Source organism: Anastrepha obliqua, chromosome 1 (assembly GCF_027943255.1).
Source record: "Anastrepha obliqua isolate idAnaObli1 chromosome 1, idAnaObli1_1.0, whole genome shotgun sequence".
Taxonomy (NCBI): Eukaryota; Metazoa; Arthropoda; class Insecta; order Diptera; family Tephritidae; genus Anastrepha; species Anastrepha obliqua.
The window spans coordinates 66228493-66251267 of record NC_072892.1 but is presented as its reverse complement, the minus strand read 5'-3'; the positions used below and the strand labels follow the sequence as shown (position 1 = coordinate 66251267).

The 22775-nt window shown below is 38.3% G+C and overlaps 1 protein-coding gene across 2 annotated transcripts in view; it reads right to left on the bottom strand.

Moving 5' to 3' along the window:
* The window catches only part of LOC129244416 (TBC1 domain family member 1), a 125679-nt gene that overhangs the window by 48240 nt on the left and 54664 nt on the right, over nt 1-22775 (bottom strand). For both annotated transcript variants that reach the window (XM_054882039.1, XM_054882042.1), the window contains exon 2: nt 16299-16781. In XM_054882039.1, coding sequence (XP_054738014.1) covers nt 16299-16781 — 483 coding nt within the window. The remainder of the gene's footprint in view (nt 1-16298; nt 16782-22775) is intronic.

The window sequence follows — 22775 nt, the reverse complement described above, 5'->3', positions numbered from 1 at the left end:
AAAACCTTACATGTATTTGCATTTGATTTATATATTTATTTCCATTTACACTTAACTTAATTGAAGTGCATTGACGATAGCTGGCGATGACGCAGCTTTTCGTGTTCGCAGGCAATGTAAATTGAGCAAATTGATTTGTTATGCACATTTTCAATTTTCAAGCTCAATTTTTTTATACATTTTTATATAATAAAGTACATGCATACATATGCAGTAAAAACCCTACGAAGAACAGTAAAATTATTTACGGGGGAACGCCACTGTGAAGGGTAAAAAAATAGTCGATTTTTGGGGATTTTTTTTGTAAGTAGGAATGATTACTCAAGGATCGGACCAAAAGCAATTTATTTTATATGTATTAAACCATGTTGATATAAATTTTTATTATAAAATATTGAAACTTGGCAAATGTATGTAAATAAACGCAACGAGTTAAAAAAAATTGACGTCATCTCGTGGCAGCGATATAGCAATGAATAATCATCCGAAATCCAAAAACCAATTTTATTAATCTACACAATAGTGGCTCTCGTTGTACGTAGCTGTTTTTTGTTTTTGACAAAATGCTGGTGATTTGAATTTCGATGTGTGTTTTTCACCATTTTTTTGATTTTCAACAGGCCCAAAAAAAATAGTTATTTTCAAAATTTTTAAAATCGGCTACGTACCAATGCGATAGCAAAAATTTTGAAAAAAAAAGAAAATTAAAATCGGTTCATTAGTATTCGCGAAATCGTTGCCACCGTATCAAAAAAAGTCGTTTCGAGAAAAACGCGATTGAAAGAAAGCATCGTATCGTAAGCGCTACGGGGCCGAACCGACGGGCGCTCACTTGAGTGCACGTAGAATCGGGAATAAAGCGAATTTCGTTTTAAAATTTTTACCAATTTTCTTGAGTGCTTATACTAACAATTTATGCAAAAAAACCAATTTTTTGAATTTTCACAGTTGCGTTCCCCCTTAAAAAAACGAGGACCGACAAAGTAAAGAAGGGAAATGCGAAAGCCATAAAGCAAGAACGATCATATATACGAGTAGATACAGGGTGGAGCGTCGATACATTTATTTCAACGATCCTACAATAATTTTATACCAACTCTGTAATCAATTTAAGAAATATCTGCAAAATACTGCATCACAGCTTTTTGTTGAATTGTTAACAAAACCGGCAACCTTGAACAAGGAAGCAACTTAATGCATTTATTTAGCCCAACTTCAGCAATGAAGACATTGTGATTGTGAGCCTGGAGGGCCCTGCCGGAAAGCTTTGGATGATGTCGGCCTATATGGCGCATGAGAACGAGGTGGAGCCACCTCCGATGATGCTGAGGGAAGCGCTGGCTGAAGAGAGGAGCAGGAAAACCAGCATTATTGTCGAGACGGACGCACACTCTAACCACACCTGTTGGAGAAGTTCCAACATAAATGCGAGAGGTGAGCCACTTTTCGATTTTATTTTACACGAGAACTTGTTTATTTGCAACAGGGACAACGTCCCACTTTTATTCCGCATCCAGTGCCTCGATCTCACTCTGGCCTCCTTCTCATTGTTACACCGAATCTCCGACTGGAGGATTCTTAATACCCACTCCTTTTCGGCCCATAGATATATTCAATTCTCTCTCACTGAAATGTGTCCGAAAAGATCATCTTACAGGAATCTGAGAAGAACTGACTGGGATACATATAGCAGAAATCTGCTGAAGGTACTCCCCGAAGCACCAAGGCAAAATCTAGATCTCTCGGAGGGAGCGATCGATGATCTGGTGGAGATCTTCACTTCAGCTTGTAATAAGGCTCTTGAACACTCATGCCTGCTTAGAACGCTCCCTAGGAAGGAAAAACCGCCTTGGTGGACAGCTGAGTTTTCTGAGCTTGGAACTTCGTGCAGACACCTTTTTAAGAATGAAGTCTCCCTCAGGATGGGAACTGTATAAGGTAGGGCTAGGAATCTATAAGTCTTCGAGGTTTAGACGAATACCCAAAAGGAGCTCCGTTCCCTTAGGATACCTGAGGAACGAATCGGGACGTTGGGCGATTAGCTCGCTAAAGTTACTTCTCGACGCTCATTTTCCGACGAATCCAGTATCTAGTAGCACCATCCTGGAAAGCACACCAATCTGTCTGCGGTACCGGAGCTGGCTGCTGGATAAGCGCCTTGGCTTGGGCTATTGGCTCCTGCAGGCCCTTCAAGTCACCTGGTCTTGATGGCGTCATACCTGCTGAACTGCAGAAATCTGCGGAGGTATCATGCCGTTAAGTCCTATCTATGCTAGCTGCATAGCCCTGGGCTTTATACCAAGACCTTGGAGGGTAAATACTCAACCCCCCTTCTGCTTACCCTATGCCCTCTTAAATAATAGTCGGCTAATTGACATCAGCACCGCGGCTGATTATTCGATTTTACATTTTCGATATTCGATTTTAATATTTAATAATTTTCTCCAATCTAACCATTGGACTTCCAGATCTATAGACTTATCTCCGCCAATCCTTACCATTTTTGTTGATAGTCAAGCAGCAATAAAGGCACTGACCTCAGCGCTCTCGCTTATCCAACAACACAACACTTTTTTGGGTCTCCGTCCACTCTGGAGTGGAGGGAAATGAAAGAGCGGATGAGTGTGCAAGGAAAGACTCTGAGCTTGACCTTCTGCGAATTGGAAAGGACATAAGCGTTCCTTTAAACGAACTGTACACCGCGACTAACTTGAGCGTAATCGCTGAAAAAAATAGAAGATGGTCTCTGACTACTATCTGCAGGGTATGCAACGCGCTCTGGCCAAAACTGAATATTAAGAGGACAAAATGTCTGCTTGGAGTCAACAGATGAACTACTACTACGGGCCACTTTACTAATAGCACTCTAGCCAATAGAATGGGTGTACCTCACAATGAATTCTGCAGGAGCTGTGGAGATAAAGAAGAAATTGAGTCGAAGAAGCCGTGCCAAATATCTTGGCGATAATTTCTTTGAGGACCTGAGTTCAAAATGTTTCACTGGAGGGACTAGGCAACTTCTTAAAAAGATCTAAGTGGTTTAAGCAACGTAGTTAGGGGATGGACCTTAGGGCCACCGAATGTCTTGACAAAATTTCAGATAGCTGTCAAAGTGAAAAATGTGTATAGATCAAATTCCAAATGCTCTATGGGCCACCCTGTATGTCAATATGTACTTTATATACAATTTTCTTCAATTCATGTTCAAATTATTTACTTTGCGTCAATATTTTTGTAGTCGCCGGCTCACTGCACTAAACGCATTGCCATCAACTGGTAGCGCGTGGCGCTAGTGAAACGAAAACCGGCATAAAATCACCGAATGCACATTTCTTAAAAGTAACAAGACCGACACATACTAATAAAATTTGTCAAATCAGCGGCAACTGCAGTGAATTGTGTCGTCATAAACGCATAGCTAAGTCTTATCAAAATCGAAGTGAATAATAATAGAGAAAATGATCGCATCACATACCATACATATAAGTAAATACATACGCAGATAACAGCTAGCCGTTGAGCACACGAGCGATTTTTGAAAGAGTGGAATGTATGAAAGAGAGTAAAATTTAACTTATTTGCGTGAAATGATGAGTAAACAAAACGAAAATATCAATCACAGATACTCTTAGCCGCTGCAAATGCTTGATACCCATGTTTTCTGTGAATTCAGGTTCATCATACGCCTACGTGCGCAAAAGCAATCGCTTGTTAAATTAATGTTGTTTATGTACATACATATTTTCATTTAAACAAAAGTGCATACAAATATACGTGAATTAAGCATTAAAATTTTCTTTGCGAACTTTTTTTCTGCTATAGAAAATTTATTATAGTAACTCAATTGTAAAGACTATTCACGTTAACACCAGGCCACATGTATTCCACTGGCCGTTAAACAGTCAAGAAAACTTGGTTATATTTACATATACGAGTATATATATATTATATAATTGGCGCGTACACCCTTTTTGGGTGTTTGGCCGAGCTCCTCCTCCTATTTGTGGTGTGTGTTTTGATGTTGTTCCACAAATGGAGGGACCTACAGTTTCAAGCCGACTCCGAACTGCAGATATTTTTATGAGGAGCCTTTTCATGGCAGAAATACACTCGGAGGTTTGCCATTGGCTGCCGAGGGGTGACCGCTATTAGAAATTTTTTTTCCTTATTTGGTGTTTCTCCGAGATTCGAACCTACGTTCTCTCTGTGAATTTCGAACGGTAGTCACGCACCAACCCATTCGGCTACGCCGGCCGAAAAGTATACACAGTATACACACACGAGTATACACAGACATATATCTAGTAATATAGGGTTTTCCAATAATGAGCGGCGTATTTACATAAACCAAGGCATTTCTACGCTACCTAAACGAACTGGATTTAAGACCGGCCAATACTGCTACTTTAGTAGCATTGCTCCAAAAAACTATGTAACAACACAACAACTATATTTGAAATTTTAATAAACATTTTTTTTTGTTTGAAAGTTAGGAAAGGAATATGACACCATTGAAATACCCGCCCTGACATCGTCCGGTGGCGCGTATTCGGAAAGTCCCAATTTTACTAAAATGCTACTCAACACGAACAAATGCTAAAAGTTAAGAAAAATGATATTTCCGTGGCCAACTTTGCCTAAAACCGTACTAGTTCAGAGGGCCTGAATTTTTTTTGCTTACGAAGGCTTAAAGTTTTAAAAATTTTTCAAAGTAAAAAATGTGTGAAAATAATACAAAATTATCAAAAATTATCATTACAAATCAATTTACTTTTGTTCGATATTGAGGCGGTCCAGAAACGAATCGCAAGCTGCCCGAAAGTGACTTGCGGGTATTTTGGTCCACTCGCGTACAACGACTTTTTTCATCGCCTCGAGACTGGTGAATTTTTAGTTCGGACCTTGCTCTCCAAAATGACCCAAAGAGAATAATCCATCGGATTCCCGTCTGGTGAATTTGAGAGCTATTGTGTGGACGTTATGAAGTTCGGAATGTTGTTGTTTTGCCATTCTTGGTTTACTCGAGCTTTGTGTTGCCGAGTCCTGTTGAAACGACCATGGTCTGCAACCGAAATGTTCGTCTGCCCACCGCTTCAAAACAACCTCTAGAATACTTTCCCGATAATATTTCGCATTTTCCTGACGCCAGGCTCGATGAAAGCGATTGGAGAGCGCATATCTGCGGTTACAGCGGCCCAAACCATTAACAGTGGCGAGCGTTGCCTCCTGGTAGCCAATCGATGACACAAATTCTCGTATGAACGGTCGGTCAAATAAAACCATATCGTTTCAGGAGTTTACGAATTGGTCAATTTGAAAAATCTTCTCGACAGAAAACACAATGTTCGGAAATTTACCGCTTTCGGCCAAGCGAAGGAACTTCTTCGCTCTCTTAAGTCTGACTTGTTGCTGCTTTAATGTGAGATTTTGCGCTTTTTGGACCTTGACTTAACTTTGAGATCATTTTTCAGTATGCGGTGGATGCTACGGTCAGATATTTTCAATTCTTTCGCCATTTGATTGGCATTTCGTTGGAGATTTCGCTCAAGTCACTTCTTCACTTTTTGAACTATTTCACGTGACGTTGCAGTCTTTTGATGACCACCTCCATGATGTTTCGCGATACTGTCAGTATCATTGTAACGAGTGCAATAAACAAAAATTTTATTTACTTCAAGGTGCTTGAGCTTCCGAACAATCGCTGGTTGTGATTTCCCAAATATAATGCAATCACACTATTACGCTTGAAATCCATTTTTTCGCGTTTACTCTCGGCAAAATGCTTCCGCTCGCTTGTAAACAAACATTTAGCCAACTAACAGGCAACTGATGCCCGTGCAGCAGCTGTGCGAGCAGTCTGAAGTTGGTTACTCTTCAAGTGCCGGACCCTGTACATTTTAAACCTCTATCTCCTACCTAAATGGGAATTTTTGATCCTTTCTCAAATTATGTGTAACGAAAGTTCATTAAAAGAGACATTTGGACAAATTGTGCCACAAACATTTTAAGAAGGCGATTTTACTGTGGATCACTGAAAACGAAAATCTCGAACGGGTTAGTGCGCAAGAAAGCTAATATCGTCGCAGCGATGGCATTTATCTCGATGCCCAGCTGAAATTTTTTGGTATGAACATATTTTTTCGAATTTATTAGAGGTCTGCTTTGCTTTGTTCTTCTACTTCTTCTACTATAGAACTCTTTTTCTGTCATCCCTGCGATGACATTTATAACGAAGCACATCTGAAATTCTTTATCATTACTATTCAACATCTTTAGAAAAAATGTAGATACTCAAGCTTTGATTAGCCAAGTGTAGTGTGAATTTCATTAGATGCCCAATCAATCTAATGCAATACAATTTTTAGTTTTTGAAAAGGGTTTCTTCCCACGAAGAATATTTACCCCTGGGAATGTGCTGTAGTTCTGCAGTTTTGGCTAAAAACAAGATCATAAATAAAGTTATGAGATACATTCGTGAAAGTATACGGTAAACTTTTGTTTATAACTGCCGGACCGCTACAGTATTCAAAACATTCATCAAAAACAGAGATTGAATGTAGACTCGCTTCAAATCAGCTGCTTAATAATATAAAAAAAACCTTTTATGCGGAGGCCTGGCTATAACGGTGTGCCAGGTAACAGCGTAGCAGATGAATAGGAAAAAATTCTGTGTCTGTAACCAATGTCTCACCTCATCCGGCAATCTCTGGTTTAGAAGAAAAGTAACAGGCAAACAAAAGATAGGTTGCGAGCCCAGGGTGGCACAACTCAGTTCGGTAAGGTTGTACCATATGTCTCTCCTTTCAATTGTACTATATATCTCTCCATTTAATAGGCGAGTATATAATTTGTTACATGTTTACCCAGCTTGTTTGTAATTTGTCCTATATTCTGTGTCCACACTGGACTTCGAATCCAGCCCGACCAAATAGTGGCATTGCAATCAACTATTTGTGTCGATTCTTTTCCCAGCTGCTTAATAGTCATAATTCTAACTTTAATTAAATGTTTGTACAGCTTTAGAACTGTGTTTTGAAATAAATGTATATTAAGAGAAGAAATAAATAAATAAATAAAAGTCTTCGGCTATGGCGGCCATTTTGAGCTAAGATTTGCGTTCCCACGGCTGTCGGTGCTAACGGAACCGGTTACCGGAACATCCCGGATTTATAGCTGAACAAGAACTTTCACTTCAACAGCATTTTCCATACGTGTATGGGTAATGTTTATGATGCTACAACAACCACAACAACATCAACGGCTGTATCAAAAGCTTGGAAAACTATCTTTGTTATTGCACTGATTTAGTGCTTTCTTCATCTTTTAAGTTTTGTAATTTTTCGCGGGTAGTAGTCTACTGCTACTTGTAGTGTACCCGTGCTACTCTTGCCGTCTAGCCTACCTACCTCCTGTTTTAGTTTAGTTTGTTGATCCCTTCCGAATAATAGGATTTGTCCAAGTCTGAAAACTAGCCATTCGTTTCGGCAATGACCTCGCCGTTTGAATAAAATCTTTTTCCCACCAGCCATTTCTTCAAATTGGTAACCAAATCGTAGTCCGAGGGACCCGAGGCTGCCACGTATTGAGAATAGGAAGAAGTGAAACGAGTTGGACCCCATTTTCATTAATTTTGCGACAACAACTGCTGAGGCGTGAGCTGGTGCGTTGTCGTGATGTAAATGGAAAATCAATCGACTTCCTTGATTCAATCGAATGCCAAGCACAAAGAAATATATCGATCTGGCTGAAACTTAGTGTGTGTTCTTCCAAGAAATGTTACTAACTAAACATAACCTCGATAAGTGCCAGTAGTGCCATCTCTCTAACTTTGCACGAACTTTTCAAATGACCCTCGTACTTAACGAAGAACAGATTTCTCTTTTCTTGAGTACCGTTGGTACCAAACATCATTTTGGTAAAGATGTTATACTACATCAGTACCAGGGATTGTCAGCTATATTGCCGATATGACACCGTAAGTAAAGCATAATCGCTAAAGCACATTCGTAGATAATAGACAACGGACCCATTTTGTGGTCTGAGTGGCATCGTTGTCTCTATGTGCGTTGTCTCTATCTGTTCTGTTAGTTCTTAATTGTGAATCGAGCTGGGTGAAAATGGCATCTCCTCTGGTTAATATGACAGTCTTATGTATATATCACTGGAACTCCCCGGATCTACAATTTATCAATTTATCCAACAGCATTTCTCAACAATTTGAGAAATCAATTTTGTATTGTTGCAATAACAACAAGTACAGTATTATTATAACTAATACTATTATTTTGCGATCAATTTTTATACTTAAACAAAATTTAAACGCTTGAGGAATCCATTTCAGAGAATTATTCAAAAGGGGGTCAAATCTAAAGGACCACAACTACACATCACTAACGGAAAGCCATAAACAAAAGGCTTGCGACCCCATATTTATAAAGCGATTTAGCTCATTAAAAGGACATGCAACTAATTGCATATAATAGGGAAAATAAATAAAAGGTTGGTGGAACTGTGCCATGTAATAGTGGGTGTGCAATAGCGGATGTCATTTGAAATGGCCTTTCTCAAATATTTGTTCCCATGCACATTCATACATATATACGAGCACAAACACGTGCATGGATGAACGTACTTACACACATACAGATATGCGGAGTGTGCATGTGAAAAAGCAGTTGTTTGGAAAATTTGCATTTTGAGGTCATGCCACGAGTGAAAAAATAAGGTTGAATTTTTAGCTGTATTTTTGTTTTTGCATTAATATAGACACGTATGCACGAGTATTAGGCCCGGGTTGGTCATTATGTGAAGAAATATTTTTTACGAAGCAGTAGCTTTTAGTTTATCATAGGCATTTGATTTTTTTTAATCTGGTGTCAATTCTAAGTGTTTTGATAATCGCATTTAATAGTGAAAATCATTTAGTATCATTGCTTAATATTTGAAATGCACTAAAACTTCAAGCGATTTTTATCTCATTTTACGACGAGCTGATACTCGAAATTTTCAGCATAGCTCAGAAACACGATAAAAACTTATCGGTTAGGTGGTGTGGGGATCAGAATATTCAATTCAGATAGATCATTCACATAAGGCAATGCTCTTGTTATTATTACCGTTCCTCTGATATATTTATCTTCTTCTTTATTTGCTATTCGTAGTCAAATGTAAGCAATTATACAATTTAAAGGTTTTTTTTTTAATTTTTTTTAATACAAATTTTGAACAATATTTGAAAATAATTCGCGGTTCCAAGAGGGGACCCATACGTTGTATACTGGTCCATTGCCTTATGTTCCTCAACCAAGAAAACTACTTACGCCCGACACCTCTCTTTCCTTCATTCTTGCTCTGCAATATGAGTTGCAACAGTTCAAATTCAAGATGACTCGCAAAAATGATATACAGATGGTTCCAAACCGCTCCAGGAGGTAGGAGCAGGAATAGTGGGGCCTAGAGCATACAAATCCTTAAATCTAAGTTCAGCTACTACAATTTTCTATTCGGAGCTTTTCGCCACAATGTAAATAATGGCAATCGTATCCAAAGAGGATCAACAAGTAAAAATTAAAACACTTTCATACAGTCAATCAAACCCCAATCCTTAAATAGCTTTAAGTTCAATTCAATTCAGTCCTTATAGAGGGTAGCAATGCACTCCACAAATTGACGTCTTTTAATCAGGTCTCCTGATTTCCCCATTTTTCGGCTTTAACAAAAACAACCTAAAACAGAAATTCAAAAACTGGATCCAAATAAAAACCAGGCAATACTCAAACGGCACAAACGTTCTTAATCACTCCAAAAAGTTCCAGAATTTTAATACCAAGAGAGCGAAATCTGCTCTAACCCTAGACCAAAAGCGCGTCAGATTACTCTGTAGACCACTTTGCTTGCAATAAACATTTCAATACAATAGGACTATCTAGTACTAGTTTACGAAGATTCTGCTGCGATGGAGAGGAGTCCATGCAACACTTAATCACCAATTGTGCAGCATTAGGTCCCAGGAGACACGGAATCCTGGGCTCGTATCTACTAGAAAATGAATATTTACAAGTGCTCCCTTCCAAGGAGCTGGTTCGATTCCTTGCAATACTAAATAATTAAAATTAAACACTTCGCGGCGCACAGGTCGCAGTACATAAAGGCCTTAGTCTAACCCGTACAACCATTACCATGTGGCTGCCCGAGCTGGTTTTGCAATAGAGCACCCATTTAATCCAATTTCCCAGACCTTAGTGACGGTTTTTGGCTTTATCTCACGAATGGCTTCCTCGGTATGCGCCTGAATCATTAATAGACTGTTCGCATAATATCAGTTCTTCATAAAAACAAAGCCTAACGGTGTCAAATCGCAGCTTTGAGTTGGTCGAGATGGCATGTAGCATGAGCCATGGGTGTGGTATGCGTGGTGCGTCATCCTGCTGGAATCAAAGATCCTTCACGTCCGTGTCTTCAACTTCCCGCAAAAAAAAAAAAAAGTTTATCATGCCTCCGTAGCGCTCACCGTCGACCGAAACAGCGTTGCCAGCAGCATTTTTAAAGAAAGTTGGGCCAATGATGCCACCGGCTCCAAAAACTGCACCAAACTGTCACTCTCTGGCAATGCATTAGCATGTTGAATATTACGTGCAATACACCAGAGAACGTTGTTCGAATCTCGGTGAAACACCAAAATTAAGAAAAACATTTGTCTAATAGCGGTCGCTCCTCGGCAGGCAATGGCAAACCTCCGAGTGTATTTCTGCCATGAAAAAGCTCCTCATAAAAATATCTGCCGTTCGGAGTCGGCTTGAAACTGTAGGTCCCTCCATTTGTGGAACAACATCAAGACGCACACCACAAATAGGAGGAGGAGCTCGGCCAAACACCCAAAAAGGGTGTAAGCGCCAATTATATATAATATATTATATTATATATATATTCGCCGGTTTTGCTGCGTCAAAAAAGATGATTTTGAGTAATTTGCAATACACGCACTATTTGGTCTACGCAGCATTCACTTTAAAAATAAGTTTGGAATACTTCCCAATACTGTTCAAGCGTAAGGCGGCTTCCACGTATATGTGATACTGATTTTTCATCTAGATTTCTAGGGGGAAAGAGCTGTCGCTATCAAAAAAACATATGATTAAAAAAAAACACTATATGGAACACCCTGCAAATATAGATTGTTCATATTCAGCTTAATGGCTCTTGTTGTTGTAGCAGTTCATCAAGCCCGATCGGTACACTGTAGTCACCCGCCGCCTGCGCCCATCTTATCTAGCGCTAGGCCCAGGAAACGTGCTGTTTCGAAAGGTTGAGTTCAAAGAAAGAGGGGTGTTGGGTTTAAGAGGGTGTTCCTTCACATCACGGACGTATATTGAGTATGTCGTGGTCAATTCAGGGCAGGTAGGAGCTTAACAATACAATATCCTGGACGTAATTATGCCAAAGTAACGCTAGTCTCACAAAGCTCATCGTCTGCGATGGGTGGATGGTTGCACACAGATGGCAGTATCCGGGAGTTTAGGAAGCTGGTAAGAAACTCCAGACTCATTTAATGCCTGTCTGTAAACTGTGTGATTCAGTAGTTGTATTTTTGTTCGATCCTGTATCTTGGCAGTATAGTTGAAGTAATGTCTCTTGACGCGTCAGGAAGCTCAGCCTCTAGTAAGTGCCTGCCGGGATGGTTTCTACGGTAGCAAGCCAACGTCTACCATATTCCTTAACCAAAAACATAGTAGCCTCTTTGTGGAGATGTCGCTGAAAAGACATCAGGAAGTATCCCGTGTCTGCCTTGAAGGCAGTATTCTGACTTTTCTCTTAGTTTCGAGCGATTCGCAACAAATGGTTTGTGTTCGAGGACTTGCAAGACCTTCACTTGACAATTGGGCATAAATTTTCGTAACTGGCAGTAATAAATTTGAACTGTTAACAGTTTTAATTACTTCTGAGACTCTTTTGTTTGTTCTTTGTGGAATATGAGTGATCGTTTCACAGACCTTATCTGCTTCTTGAATGCCCTCATCAGGTCTATTATAGCCTTACAGCCTTAAGATGCCTATTCTTTTTTAAATTAAACTTAATTTTGCTTAGCTAACTTTTAAAATTATTGATAAAAATGCAAAATGCCACTTGAACGTTACTAAGTTAAAGCAATTTTATATATTTTTTATTTTACTGCATCACTGAATTTATTGAAAAAGAAACAGCAAAAGTATGCTTCCTTTAGCAACTTGATTTTGTAAAGGCAGAAACTCAAAGATATCAATACACGCGAAGGTTTAGAATAGCAAAGCGTTTAGCCACAGTAAACCAACAGAAAAGAATTCACGGCAAACTAAGTTTTGCAACATTTCAAAAATGATAATTGAATATCAACGCTCTGGCGCAGTGGAAACTTATTTTCGCGATATATTGTACAAAAGCACTTGGCACTCGCATAATAAGAAAGTAAATCAAAATAGGACAAAACAAACTTAAATTGGATTAACTAGCGCCTGATAATCATTTATGGATTTGTATGCAGGTTTTTGTGGTAAATACAATTGTAACTTCAAACTATGGAACTCAAGTATTTGCCCCAGCGAATCTCGCTGTAATTACTTTGTTATAGGGAATAAACTTCTAAGCCAATTTGCGCTCAGCCATTCCCCGATAAACAAACATAACCTAATTTATTTATGTGAATTGTGTAGGTGCACACATACATACATATGTGAAAACGAACAATCACATACATAGATATGTGTAAATGTATGTATGAACGCATGTGCATATAGAAAAGTGTATGCGAATCCTTTATGAACCGCCACTCATAGTTAAATTAGAATGGAAATTGTTGGCTGAGTGCAATGGCGCCAAGTTGGTTAACGCCCCCAAAATCAAGTCTTCAACACAGGCTTTAGTGGAGGTGGATAAATATGTAGATAGAGTTTGCATGCGAACAAATACGATGGAACCAACAAAAGATTGATTAGTTGGAAACACTATGAACACTTTTTGAGACACACAAAAATTTCAGCTGATTCGGCATTTTATTGCGCAATTTCACTTAAGTTTTTCTTCAAATAGTCAGCATGGAGACAAGTTGCAAAGCTACTGAGAAGGAGGCGGTAGAAATTCCTTTGTCATCATAGCAACAGATTCGCTTTCCGATTATTTACGGATTTTGGCATAACCTCAAGCCTGTGGAAATATTTCATGAGTATTAAATAACATATGGAGAGAACGCATCACTGCTTAAGTGGCTTTCGAGATTTCAGATTTACATTTTCCCCCTTGTAGGCGTGTCACGTGAAGGACGTCCAAAATCCTCGACTAATGACGTAAAAAAATCTACGATGATTTCAGATTTATCCATGAAATGAATGTTGAGGAATTTGAGACTTGATTGTCATAGTAGGGATCCAATTACCATTTAGGGATCTACTTGGATACACGAAAAATTTTAAACCTAATGGTTGCTCGATGTGCTCCTCGAAAGCCAACGGGTGCTAAAAAGGAGGAACGTATTCGTTTATCCTTAAAACTTGAGAATTCTGCACTTTACATAAAATTATAATATCTGATGCATCCTGGTTCTCCAAGTACGAGTCCGTCTAGGAAACCAAGTACCAGTCGATGAATAAAGTATAATATAACAAATGCTCATCTCCCCATTAAAATCAAGCTGCAGAAGTCGGCAGCAAAGGTATGAATGACAATTTTTTTTATCAGAGAAAACATTGTAGCTGTTATTCCTGAAATAGACGGTAATTGGTACTGAAATCTGCTCTCGAATATCGAAAAATTGGTGAGTAAAAATGTAAGCTGCGCTACCTTTTTGAAGCTGTTTGAAAAACGAAAAACTTCACTTTGTTTTTATAGTTTGAAGGAACTCATCCAGAACCGCATTTTTCAGACGAGTGATTCCTAGTTGTAAAAAAAAAATTAGAAATAAAAAATATATATAAAAAAATTAAAAAAAGGGGAATAATGAGTACATAGCAAGTGTAGGTAATGTTGAAATCGCCAACCTAAAAATCGGCCCATTTTCAAAGTGCATTTACCGGCTTCAAACTAATACAATTTTGTCGAATATTAAAGTTACGTAATTTAAAATGTTTTTCTGCATTTTCCTATTGATCGTGGTGGTGGAAGTGTTGCCTGAGTGACATAGCCCAGACCCAATTAGCACAAAGATGCCATTTTGATACATCACTTGTAGAACCACTAATTTTTATTAGTCAACCCATCTTGATTTGTCTATGAATCTGCCCATGCCGTTTATTTTCTTTTTTTGCAATTGTTTCATATTTACCATCGAGAGTTCGCCAGTATTATATTTGTATGTCGTAGAGCACCCAGATTTGAACGCTCACACAGACTTCGATTTTTCTTGACTGCACCTTCTACAGCTGTTGTTGTACGGCCCCTCACGCATTTTCCTATTAATCAAATATTATATAGTCGAGTGAGATCCGTTTGTGTCGAGAGAGAGCCGTCAGCTCTTGTGAGATACGCCAACTCTTGTGAGCTGTTTCATGGTAGGTGGTTATCTCTTCTTTTTACTGATTGCAGTATTGTTCAAAATCATTTTCAACAAGCAATGCCCGCAACATCTTTGACACAGGTAGAAGTTAAGAAAGTGGTTTTTAATATTGCACAGCTGAGCGACAAAAAATGTTGGGATCACTTTTTAGAGAAGCGAGAAATCGTATAAATTTTAAACTGTGAATGGTAGCCACTTCAAAATTGCATCTCTCACTAGGAGTGACAGTTAAGTAACGAGAGTGGCAGTACTTTAGAAAAAGTATGCATGAGCCAAAGGCAAGCGACCGCCACCTCTTTAGTGTCACGCCTTCTTTCTCTTTCGAAGGCAGCACCTTTCACTCCTGTAAACAAATAGGTACGGCTAGACCATCATAGCCTACGTTCGCATTACATTTATATATTTATTATTTATTATTTATTACAATTTTATACGATATAACAATGCCTTAAAATTATTGAAACTTAATATGAAAATGGTCGATCTTTAAGACCAACATAACGCAAAATTTGTGATTTTTTTGGAGGAAATAATCATCCGAATGAGTCGACATTTCAAAGTGGTGAAAGATTTCAAGAAAGTGGTGCTATCGGGTATAGAAAAAGGAGTGGCAGACCAAAAACTGAACGTTCTGTTGGGACTATTGCTGCTGTAGCTCAAAATGTTGCTGAGCAAACTTCAGCATCGATATCCGATATCTCGACGTTCGCAGTAATTAGACATTCATAAATCGACTGTTTGGCAGATTTTACCTGTAGACTTGAATGATGCAATTCTTCACATACTATATAATTGTTCCAAGGCGTACTTTGAATAAAAATAGTGAAAGAATCTAAATTTTCCATGTTTTAGTTTAAAATAACATCTAGGCCATCCGGCTTGAATCCACTTCAATGTATTCTCGGTCTTCTTAAAAATATCTAAACCACTCAAAAATTAGAGCAACATTTAATGCCATATATTTCTTTCTATAAACCCTGGGGCTTCACTAGGTCTACATATTTCGAAGCTTCATGCGGATTTATTGGAAACAATTCGTATACCTATCGCTTCTCATGCAAAATCGTAAACAAAAAAATAAATAAATTTTTTTTTTGTCTATTTGAATATAGTCAAAGATGACATAAAATAACGTGTCGTCTAGGAAGACTCACTACTAACATCTAGATGTCACTTTTGAAAGACCCTTTTTAATTTTATTTCAGCTCGTGGTTTTTTTTTCGCCAAATTTTTCTAAAATTGTTTCCGGGCGTTTAAATTTCTATAGATATCAAGAAGTGCAGCCACTTTCAACCGCTCTTGATTAAGGCCAATTTTATTTTTGGCACAACATTTTTTTAGAGTCGTCAAACAAACTGTTTTTACCAATAATTTAGATATGTTCTAAGAAAAGTGATGGCTAAAAAATCATCTTCTGTCGGTTGTAGTTGCAAATTAAAGCCTATTTTACCTCGCAAAGTGAAAATTTTTGATGCACTTAATTAAGATCGGAGATGTTAAGATAAAAAAACCGTTTGGCTGTAAACCGACGTTTTTGGTTGTTTGTACTCCAAAACCACGGCTTGATTGCGGACTGGATCATGTCAGTCGGATTAGAAAGCCAAACGATTCATGTAAATAAGTCTGCCATTGTGACAATTAGCAATCCAGCGGCAGAAACGACACGCCCCTCTTTCGCTATCTCAATCGTTTATTGAACCAAATACTTGCTTTTCTCAATTTTAATGCCTTTTTTATAAATTTTACTACTTTTTTTTATATACATTTTCACACTTACCTCTTCCACTGCATCACACTCGAAAAGATAAATATGCAACAGCGGATCACGCGGATCCTTCATCAAGTACACCAGCCCAGTAATGGGGCCCAAGAATTCCATGAAATTATTTGCATTCCCCCCATTCGCCGCATCATTAGAACCACAGTCAGCGCCATTTGCAGCCGCCAAAGCATTTTCACGTTCACGTTCACGCTCCCGCTCTCGTTCACGTAACGCAGCGCTCGTGGAGAGTGAACCGTATGAAGTGGATGTGGTTAAGGGGCCACCAGTGTTGACTGACTTCAAGACACTCGTATTGCCGCTATTGCCAACGGCAGTGAAGGCTTTCAGCTGAAGAAAACCATTGCCAGCGCTTTTTGTGCTGTTCTGCTTATGAACGATGCGGCACATGCCCACAATATGCTTGAGTGGATGACTGAATTGCAATTCGAAATCGGAGTTGTACGATTCCAGTACGCCATTTTCGATGCCAACCGAGAGCTGTAAAGAGAAAAGAAGAGGTAAAATAGAGTGAAAAGAATTAGCATTTGTGGGGACTTGAATGAAAATTTAATATTATCCGTTGTATAGTCGCCCACTTGCAGCTTAGCAAAAGTTAAGAGCAGGGAAATCACTTCAAAGCCATTTTTTATTTTTTTTTGTTTGTTTAACTATGCATAGCAATGATGCAGTAATTTCCACATCGCTTGCTGCATTGCTGCAACAGAGTGCGTATTGTGCTATGGGTTAGCGAAGTATAAAATATTAAAGTGAAAAGGAGAGTACAGAAAATATTTAAAAAAAGAAAAACACACACAGAGCAGCTATAAGGCCAACTCGTACTCAACCACCACCTCAAGGACCAGTAGCTGTCGCCACAAGTCCCTAAATGGCCTGCTTACAGCCATATCTCAAGCACTCGTTTTTCTTTTCGCTACCACCGCAGTTCGCTTCTATGAAAATTAGCCGCCGAACATTCCCACCTCGCATCCACTTCAGCTGCTCTCCAACAACAAGTTCTCCACCTTGTTGGCTGCCTGTTTAAAATGCAGTAGAAATTTCTTATTGTCACATTATTCAATAATATCGTTTGCTTTCACATTTTAAATGCTACTCTTTAGTCCAACGTGCCGTTTTCCCTTTTTTTTTTTTTGTGTTTCATCCGAAGTCAAAGTGAAATATAAATTAATTTAAAAAAAAGTCGTGTTTTCATTTCATGTGAAAAAAACTGAAATCTGCTGAGTGCAAAATAAAGTTTGATAATCGCAAAAGTGCAAGTTTGCTGCAAAACAAAATTCGCTCAATTAAGCAACGGAAAGGAGCAGTCAGTGCAGGACAGCGTGAGATTTCCTCTTAGGGCACACATACATACATACATACGTATATCGTTTCAGTTTTGAAGTCTGCCTGTTGTTTGGTAACTTGCAAGTAAACTTTTTGCAGGATATGCGCGAAAGTTCAATTTCCGTGTATTAGTTTTTTCGTTGCTCGTATTTTTTCTTTCCTTCGCCTCGTTAAATGTCAATTTAAAGTCAATTAGTGTTCAATGGCTTTTGAATACTTTTTTCCCCAAGATTATGACAAGGGATATGAAAGTTTTTATACTTTCATTAATATTTTTTTTATTTAATATAAGATTTCACGCTGCTTTGTTGTAAACTTTTTGAAATGCAGTATTTGTAGGTGCCAATAAAAATTGTATCTGAAAAATTCACACAGACTTATTATCGCGTTACTCATAGGTTGAAGTGGAAATTATAATTAATTAAGTGAATAAGACAAAAGTGAAAACGACAAAAACAAACTTCAAGTAATTTATAAAAAAAATTAAATTAAAAAAAATTAAAAAAAAATTAAAAAAAAAATAAAATTTTCAAGCTAATTTTCGGTGCAGTCAAAGGCAACGCCGAGTGGCGTATAAGAGGGAACCATGAACTGGACCAACTTATAAGAGGGGAAAATGTTGTGCGGTTCAACAAAGCACAAACACTAGGATGACTAGGCCATACCATGAGAAACTCAACGAAAAATGATTGACGCTAAAACATTTGCAACGAAAGCAAGAGGCAGACCAAGATCAAGTTGGATTAACGAACTAGAAGACGACATGGGGAAACTCAAGGTCAACAATTGGAAGCAACCAACCCAGGATCGAGGCGAAAGGAACCCTCAAAGCTCACACAGAGCTGTAATGCCCAATGATGATGAATTAATTTACCACTTTGACCAAAACGTTCCCGGAATTTATTCTGAAAATTCAAAATTCAAGTTTATTCCTCAAAAGTGATATTAACGTCTTCAAAGTATTACCCATCAACTGAAATGCACTTATGCCAGCATTCATCCAGCTCTCGAAACATTTCTGGATCTCTATTTTCGGTAAAGCCACCAGAGCAGTCTTCAATTCTGCGATTACTTTCCTTCGCTTGTTTTTTTGACAAGACTAAACAGAAAAAAACGCATTGAGCCATATCAGGCGAACTCGTTGACTGTTGGATGGTATTCGTGTCCTTCTTGGTCGAAAATTCACGGATAATGATTGCAGTGTGCGACGTTGCGTTATCATGGCGTAAAATCCACGAGTTGTTTTCCGACAAATCCTTTTTTTTTTGGCGAATTGCTTCACTTAAGGGGTCCCGGTGGTCTAGAGCTTGATAATTTAGGATATTTTCAGGAACTTTTTTTACCGTTAAAAAGATTAAAAACGATATTTAATTTTTAAGGTTTTCTATTTAACTTCTTTTACATACAGAAATAAAAAATTAATCCATTCTTTTTAATTTTAATTATTTAAAAAATGACGCTGAAGTTGACCTTCCCGAAAAATTGGACCTGGACGGTGTTGCCCAGTTTGGCTCTTCTATTTATCTCAAACACAAAAACCAAAAAAATTATTAATCAGTATGACTAGAATAAAAAAAATTGACAAAATGACACCGTTTTGAATTTGATACTCCAAAAATCGGGTTTTTTCCAATTTTTAATCAAAAAAATTTAAATAGTAATATGATTTTGTACGAGCGATAGCCATTGATGTTGTGAGCAACATATTCAAATTTCAGACGATTTGGTTGAATAGTGTTTTTTTTTTTGTTTTTTGACAACATCAGGCCGAAAAAAATAGTTTTGTGATAATTGAGTTTAAGGTTTTGAGAGTGGATATTTTCCATTGACGCCGCCGCTTGACTCTACCTGCTAATACGGCTGTAGAATCAAAAATACTGGGAATATCTCTCCAAAAATTTGGCAGTACATTCTTAAAAGCCTATACTTTCGAAATATCAAAAAAAAATTTTAATTCTAGACGATCTCATAATTCCCAAATAATAGTCCTTTTTAACTATCTGACCTTCTGACAAAAATTCGTAGCGTACAATACCGTTGTAATCCAATAATCCATAAAAACCGGAAGCATCGCTTTTTTTACTGAAAACGACGTGTACTTTTTTCCTTGGCTCATTAGGAGCTTTCCATTTTCGCGGCTGATGTCTGGATTGCGTGCCGCACTCATAAACCCACGTCTCGTCTACAGTAATGCGTTTGATGAATGCTGGGTCGGATTCAGCCTTGGAAATCATGTCTTTTAAGACTTCTATTTAAACGAAAAACTATAATTATATCAATAAGATAATTAAGTAATATATACCGTTGCTAGGCGGCCGCCGTAGCCGAATGGGTTGGTGCGTGACTACCATTCGGAATTCTCAGAGAGAACGTAGGTTTGAATCTCGGTGAAACACCAAAATTAAGAAAAACATTTTTCTAATAGCGGTCGCTCCTCGACAGGCAATGGCAAACCTCCGAGGGTATTTCTGCCATGAAAAAGCTCCTCATAAAAATATCTGCCGTTCGGAGACGGCTTAAAACTGTAGGTCCCTTCACCAAGACGCACACCACAAATAGGAGGAGGAGCTCGGTCAAACACCCAAAAAGGGTGTACGCGCCGTTGCTCTTTCAACTTCTTTTCACCTTTCGATCAATTTGTTGATGCCGTCCCACCAAAAATCTTCTGGTCTAGTGTCAAAGAAATTGTTGAGCCAGTTTTAAGAACCTCTTTGTTATCGAAGGCAACGCCGCTCATATGGTTTGACAAGGGTGGAAAAGACGGTAATCTGTCCTCCGAGGATTTGTGCAACATGGAGTCTGGCGTTGTCGTGGTTTGACTATGTCGATCAGGTAACTATGAAGATCCGGCTTGACTCCCGGCTTTCGGGTATCTCCTGGAGCCACCCATTCCTTTGTTTGCCGTGACGATTCGGTACAAAAAGCGCTGCTTATGACTGCGTGTTGCTCGATGGCGGGCAAGATGCTGAGAAGCAATTTGAAGGCGACTTTCTTTGTTTTTTTCGTCGAGCTCGTGTGGCACCCAGCCTCCCAGGCTTTGAATTTTTCGGTACATCTCACTGAGCTAAGGTGATTGAGAATCGGTTTACGATCGCAGTTCATTTTTCCGCTAATTCACGACTGGTTTGCCGACCGTTCTCCTTCAAATGTGATTTGAGATGTTCTTCATTGAATTCAGAAGGCTACCGCTGGGAGACGTGTCATCGACGTCAAAGTCATCATTTTTGAACTTTCCGTGCTGTACTCTCGCCTTAACACCTTCTACATACACGGCGCAAATATCATGGGCTGCTTCGGCAGCTTTTTGACCTCGGTGAAAAGCAAAGAAGAGCAGGTATGGAAAAAGTTGATTTTTGCCTCCTGGATATGCCATTTCTAAGCCTCAAAACTAATAAAAAATTACATAACTCAAAATTTCAATTAACATAGTTTTGTAGAGCAGAAAAATTTCTATTACTTACCCTTTGCCAAGCAGCAAAGAAATCGTTGCAAAATAAAAGAAAATATAAAACAGACAATATACCTTCTGCTGTTTTTTCCTGTTTCCCAAGCTCAAGTTGCCGCTCCGTGGAAAACATTTTGAGACAATTGAAGTCATAAAAGAGAATTCGTAGAACACACTCGAGCTTGACTTGTTTACAGTAGCACAGAAAACAAACTATGTGACATATCACGCTGAAATTTGCCATGTAAGCTTATAACAGTCCTACCAAAAAACAAAAAATGTATTTTTGCCATATGTTATCAGCGGACCGTTTTATTGATAACGTCTCGTTCATATTTGAGCAGAAGTATGTTCGCAAATTTCAAAACATAAACCAGTAATTTTAAGTATTCATTACTTTTTATACTTAAACTTTCTGGTATGAGTCAATCTCGAAATAAAAAAAATCGATTAGTCAGCGAAAAGCACTGGTTTCAGCTGAAATGTTTATTCACCTCAAATTTAGTTTAAATTTTTATTTATTTATTCACACGATCCATTGTGAAAGTAGATGCGATGGCGTGAATGCCACTTGGGGGGAATCATAACTTTAAAGAGGACGGGAACTTTTTTCATGCAAAAAAAATAAGCGACAAATCACTTGAGAGTTAATAATCATCATCATTGAGCAGCTTTACAGCTCGGGGTGAGTTTTAGCTTTATTTCAATGCAACTCGATCCTAGGTAACAGTTTTCCAGTTTCTAACACCCAGTTTTCTTAGGTCCATTAAAACTTGTTCAAACCATGTTCGTCTTGGACGTCCTCGTGCTTTACGCGCTACGGGGTTGTATGACACGATTGATTTCTGGGGGTGTTCATCTCTTATGCGCGTAATATGACCCAACCATCGCAGCCTTTGGGATAACGTATTTCACGATGTCCTTGCCATTACATGACTGCGCTAATTTTTGATTGTAGCTTAGCCAGTATATACCATCTTGCAGTCATAGCGGACCAAACACCCTTCGCAGCACTTTTCCCTAGAATGCTCTTAGACACGATTCATCTTTAGAAGACATCCCAGAGTTAATAAGCAAAGTTAAGATCGAAATATTTTGAGAAAATTACCTAATACTCGTACAGAAAAACGGAAGAAACTATGTAAGTTTACGTGTCACGGCGTTTCGTGTCGTTTCAGAAATTTTTCCCACAGTGTAACCAATAAATAAAACAATCTATGCATTCCAGCTGACTGTAAAAGTACAGAGATGCCCTTTAATGACCACAACACATATAAGTTCAAATATCTAATACCTATGCATGTACATACATGCATAGATATTCACGTTTTTCTAACAAATTCTAAATAATAATTTAGATGATAAATAATTGAAAGGTATAGTCGTGTATGAGAAAAAATGATTGCCACGACAGTTTGTGTTGGGAAATGCGATGTTGAGAACAACAAATATAAATTGAACAATAAAAAAGATAGCCTTCACATAAAGTACAGCAATTGCGCAGAAAATAATCATTAACCTACCGTTGGCAGAGAGGTGAACATGGATGTATTGCAAATATTGACTTCTGTATGTATTTGGTTATGTTTATAAAAGGTTTGGAGTCAACATATACATACACATGTGTGTATGTAACTTATAAATATAGTGATACGTAGGGACTGCCGGAGGACCATTGGACTCATTAGTAGTTGCAAATGAAAATA